The following is a 6,000-nucleotide window of genomic DNA, read 5'->3' on the forward strand; positions in this document are numbered from 1 at the left end:
GTGCAAAGACACACATGTTTGTACAGATACTCACTGAGAACCTAGCGAAACCTAGGGGCAGAGAGGAATGTTGTTGTGAACATGCCAGGTGACCTGTGCGAAGTCAACCGCTCTCCGCTCAATGCCCCCTGCCACCACCTCCACAGACCGCAACAGCTGACAACAATTAGAAATGCACACTCTATCAAAGAGATGCCGATAATAAGACAGAAGGTCGCGTGGACATGGGGAGAGGGAGAGGGAAGAGAGAGACGACATGAAAGAGAAAACGGGTGAAAAGTGAGGCAGAAGGGCTGGAGAGACAATGGAGAAAACGAGTGCAGGGAAGCGAGCAGGAAAGAGGTGTGAGAGTGGAAATGACAATGGGAAGTCTCCTTCAGTGAGTCAGTATCCGGGCAGTAAGGGGGACCACGGCGTGCCATGAATACTAAGAGGCAGGATGACTAGGTGAAATCCTTGACTGGATAACCTCACCCGCTACTACAGCATGCAGGTAATCTCAAGAGAGAGAGAGTGACAGAGAGTGTGAGAGTGTGTGAGGATGAATGAGGGACAGTGGCAAGTTAAGAGAGAACAAGGGCAGTGCACTAAAATAAATGAGCTCTTCATCTGCCTGTTAAAAAGGAAGATGGGACGCGCCTCTACTATAATAGGCCGGCAATTCCTCGCTATTGTATTTGTGGAGATGTACTCATAAAAACAGGCCGTGACGGATCGCGCGGATTCTCTTTCCCTCCTTTGATTTGTCATCCGAACCTCTTATCATGCCGACAGGAAGATAAAGCTCTCTAAAATGATTACCCTCCCTCTTGTAAAAATCATTTAAACACAGCTGCTTAATGTGGCGTGTGTGAAGGGTCCCGGCAACCTGTGGCTACCGTGAGTAAGACATATACTCACATTTGCTACTTGTGCCAGTCTGAAATAAAATGTATTGTAGGATGTTTCCTTTTAATATTTTACTGAACGCACCAACTTTTCCTACTTTTTTTAAGTCATGAATTCATAGTTTTGGAGTCTTCTGTCTCTTCCAGTTATATATTTCCCATTAAATACTAACTAGCGGATTAGCCATGCTTGCTGTGTTTTTCACTCTCTGTGCACTGGGCTGCCCAAGCACGTACTGTGTCTGCGCCGCTGTGGGTGACTGACAGGATAGACAGCTGCTGACAAGCTTTGAAACACAGACACACACACACACACACACAAGACTACTGACAGTCTGTCTTTCACCCCCAGACTCACCTTCCAAAATGAAGACAGAGCGGAATACCTGCATTAGCTCCTTGTTTGAACAATAGTCCCAGGATATTTGGATGGAGCGGGAGGAGCTGGGGTGGGGTTATTTATTTGCTTTCTGAAGTCAATTTATTACTGATAACTTATTCATTGCTTAATACACTCAATATTTGCAAGCATAAGTTATTTGTAACTGTGCCAACATTATTGCCACTAAGCCCTCAATTGCAGAGATGAATCACGGCGTAAGCCCCTGTGATGCACCGTCCGTTTCATAATGTCCTTGCATCAGTGGAAGTTTCAGGGTCACTCAGTCTGTCCTATAGGGTTCAGGGATGCATTCAGTGTACCAATGCTGTGTCAAAGTGAACTTGAACCTGCATTAACAGAACATGTCAAGCTATAGACACAACATTGGCACATTATCGCCTTCCTAAAGCTATTATGGTCCAATATTCATGCTCCCTTTAGCTATTCTTCACAGGTCCACTGAAGGAAATGTCTGGCTTTTATAATCTGCTAAATGCTCTACTGTTTTCACCAGTTAGTCACTAACTTTGTCCATCTGCTGTTTGGTGCTGGGCAGGTAGCGTGCAGCGGCTTTATTGGAGTTGTAGTGAAGTGGAAATCAGACTGACAACAGCAGTGAAAATGTACCAACACAGTTATGTTGCTTAACTCAAATCAAAACAATGACTTTAAAGACATGACAACACTTTGAAGAGCTCAGAGGAGCTGCAGGGCATTAGTTAGCTGTTAGCTGGTCTGTATGGGAGACGCTTTAAACATTACATATTGTCATTTGAAGTGCAGCTTTATAAACATAACATTATGGCATTATGCATAATACAGAATGTGCATAGTGAGATTAATTAAGCCTGTTCTTTCTAGGACTCTGTCAACACACTGTAAAATGACACATTTTAGAGATGTGCACCAAGATTTTTTTTGTTGATACATTTTATGCAGTTCCCTCTTAGCCTATCTGAATCCCTGTGCGCTCATTAGTGTGCCACTTGCAGCCTCAGCAGGGATCCTTTCCCCTCCAACTTCCCCCAAAAAATAACTTTGAGTCTTAAAGCACACACATTACTGCAGCAGTCAAGATCTCTCAGCAGCGCACAACTCCTACTGTTTTCCTGTTGTCCCTGTGATCTCCATCTCTTCCTACCTGTGTGTCTGTCTCTATTTCTGATCTGCTCTTCATGCAACTTCACTTCCTCACCATCTGTTCCCATGTATCCACTGGCTGCATTCATCTCAATAATAGCAAATGTGGACAAGCGGTGCAAGCAGTTAACAAAGCGCTGCTTTAGCATGCACCAAACTGGACTCATGTCAGCATACTGCTTTTAACCCAATAATGCCAGTGCCGAAAGACACAGTTTGGCACACTAAAGAATAGTAGTAGAGAGATCCATAATTTTTCAGTTCGGATCCAATTACTGTAACTGGGTTTTTAGGTGTTGGCCCATACTTATTGTTAGAATTGTTCTTTGTTGGTGGTGGTATTATGTGTAAGGTTATAAAAGGCTTAAGGAACACAAACATTCTATTCTAAGAGCAAAGATTATACCAAAAATGCAAACAAGTTTTTAAAAAAACGTATCGGACTATATGGAACTTGTCTCGGTATGTGGATCGGTGGTGTCAGTCAGATACATAAATTGTAGCCATATAAGACCCCATACTGATGTTGGATCAGATGGGCCCCATGCCTAAACAGTAGCATCTCAGGACTGTGGAAATAGCCGACGTATGTTTCACCACTCCACTGTTCTATTTTCAGGCAGCTCTCATCGTCATCATCATCACCATGAGCATTACGCTCTCTGGATAGACAGACATTAAGGCTGGCAGGCTGATTTGAGTCACGACCAAAAATTATACTGAATCTCACTCTCTGCACCACTAATATGCTAATATGCAAGTGATTACAGGCGCTTTAATGAATGTTCATCTCTATGCACGTCTAAATGGGGGTTCGTTTATCATAACAAATATCCACCAAAATAATTCCACCCCTTTTAACTGCGAATTAAATTTTGGGGGGCCTCAGAAATGTATTACTGCAGTGTTTTGGCCTGTGTGACGTCCCCCAAGGAGTATCTTTGTATAAGACCAGTTTGGGGGGGAGGGGGATGCTGTCCACACTGAAATGGAAGATAAGGAATTTATTTCATGATTGAGTGGGTCTTACTCATAACAACACTTGCACAGTTGGTTTTTTGATCCTCCACTTTTTCACTGTCTCGCTGGCCCTGGCAAAAACCTTTATGGTTCATAGTCATTAACAGATGGTGTACATGCATCTGTGTGTAAATTGCTAATATTCCCTTGTGGATGTCCGTACTTTACGCTGAATATGCATATGAGCATAAACAATCACTCTGATACTTGGCGCACGGTTTACCAGTAATTGGTTTCATTTGAAGGACAATGACCGTTGCGGCTGGATAATGACCAATCAGGAATTAGGCCCTATATTCCCATTGGTCTACTATAGCTGCCAACCCTATTGCAGCCACTTTATCTCCCTTTACCACTGGTTAACAATCCAAACTGAGAAATAAGAGGCCATAGCTTCTTCGGCACAGCTAGCCTTTCTGTCCCATTCAAAGCTATTAATCACGTTCACATTCACTTTTCTTTTTTCTTTTTTTTTATCTCCAGGCTGGGACACACTCTGCTCTCCCAGTCATAACTATAGGTCAGAGGAAAAGTATTTCTGTTTAATGTGGCTGTAATGGTTTAGTTGATTATTTGACCTTTCTCTCTACTACTGAACACAAACTTGGGAAAAAAGCACAAAAATATAATTTGACCTCTAATGTTTTTTTAATGATTGGAGCTAATACTGTATCATAATTAAATGTCAAAGCATTCTATATAACAGGAAGCAGCTAAGAAAGAGTCCGTTAATTCATTTTTTCCCTGTTTTTGTTGTTTAGTGCCAGAATCAGGGAAATAAAACCCCTTATCTGTGATGTTGCGTCAATACACAGCTGTGTGCCGTTCTGTTGACAATTCATGGGACACTGAGTTTGCGCTTTCAGACAATGTTGATCTGAATGAGAGCACGAAAATGAGATTCATAGGATTATAGTGCAATCAGCATGGGACAGAAAGATCTATGGTTATCACATCAGAATTCCTTTAACTACTGTCCCAGTCACCTTTTTCATCCTTTTGCAAATTACCCTAAATGTTTAACATGGACCAAATTAAGCCCGGGAGCAAAAGGATCAACAGAGACATTCTGCAACATTTCTCTCTCTAATTAGACATGGCACTCAGGTGATGTTAGAGACTGAGATGGGTTTTTTTCAGATGCTAATTAGTTCATCTTCACCTTTTACAAGTAAGAATTTAACCTCTCAACCATGTTGGGTTGGCTTGCATAATAGGAAACACGGGAATCAGATCCTGTTGATTTGAACCCCATTGTGTGTGTGTGTGTGTGTCTGTCTGTCTGTCTGTCTGTCTGTCTGTCTGTCTGTCTGTCTGTCTGTCTGTCTGTCTGTCTGTCTGTCTGTCTGTCTGTCTTTCTCTGTGTGTGTGTGTGTGTGTGTGTGTGTGTGTGTGTGTATGTGTGTGTGTGTTACAGGGACGTAGGCCAGGCTACTTCTCCTTCCTGGATCCCTTCTCCCCTGGAGTCTGGCTCTTCATGCTTCTTGCCTACTTGGCTGTGAGCTGCGTCCTCTTTCTGGTGGCCAGGTAAAGAGTTCACCTGGCAAGATTCACTGTGTAGGGACGAGAGAGAAAAAAGGAAACAGTGAGAGACAAACAAAGGGTCAGAGTACAGAGAGTGAGAACAAAAAAAGATGTGTAGAGAGGTGGACACAGGTGTCTCCTCCCCCCCTGCTTCTCTTCAATAGACCTTCACAGCAGAAAAAGAGAAGTTCTCCTCCCAATGGTGGGTCTCTAGCATTACACTGACACCTGCTGGTAAGGGAGATAACTGACACAACTGCTGCTGCAAATTATTATTATACAACGGAAAGACTCTTTCTCTTTCTGTATTTTTTTAATGAACATTATTCAAAAGTGCTAATCTTATTTCTTGTTAAAACACCATCTGGAATCAAATGATCATCCTCCCAGACGGGACGATTGCAACATCTGTAGAAGCTGAGTTATATGTGGTTTGATGATCGTGACTGTTATGTGGATGTCTTTCTTTTTTTGCAGAAGTTTGCCAAAAACAATATTTCTTCCACAATTATACAGGGCATTACAAATTAAGTTAAATTTAGAGGATAGGTTTGTTCAGTTCTGTCCTGAAAATAATACCCATAGCCAAAATGTACGTTAATAATTATCAGTGGCTGGCGTTGTTTGAAAGTCACAGTCTTTGTAGTTTGAAATGCTTTACTATGAAATTCCTACTAAAACTCTGCAAGAGACCTGATTGATTAAGGAAGGGATCCTTTCACATCCAGTTTGAACAAGATAAATAAGAACAGTGATGTACAGTACAATACAGTCTTTCAATTGTGTTGTATTAAGGTAGAATTAACTTTTGTCTCAATCTAGCACACAACAGAGTTATCACATGCATAGTTTCATGCAGCACCATTTTAACAATTCCATTTCCTTCACCCCCACTGTTTGAGCAGGCAGCACACGGGGAAAATGAAAAGCAGGTTGCTTCTCTCTCTAGAGAGCCAAAGTGACATTGTGCTCCGTTAGAGTTGTGTTGTTGCTTGTCTATATCTCCATTCTGTTCACTCTTACTGTCTCTTGAGTTTTGCTTTCGTT

At 42.1% G+C, this 6,000-nt stretch overlaps 1 protein-coding gene across 1 annotated transcript in view; it reads left to right on the forward strand.

Moving 5' to 3' along the window:
- Window positions 1-6,000, forward strand: part of grik4 (glutamate receptor, ionotropic, kainate 4) — a gene marked incomplete at both ends in the record, with an annotated part of 146,733 nt that overhangs the window by 140,182 nt on the left and 551 nt on the right. The window contains one exon of the mRNA XM_080024819.1: window positions 4,847-4,956. Within this exon, the coding sequence (XP_079880945.1) occupies window positions 4,847-4,956 (110 nt within the window). The remainder of the gene's footprint in view (window positions 1-4,846; window positions 4,957-6,000) is intronic.

The sequence above is a fragment of the Ammodytes marinus genome (genome assembly GCF_949987685.1).
Source record: "Ammodytes marinus genome assembly, chromosome: 3".
Classification (NCBI taxonomy): domain Eukaryota; kingdom Metazoa; phylum Chordata; class Actinopteri; order Uranoscopiformes; family Ammodytidae; genus Ammodytes; species Ammodytes marinus.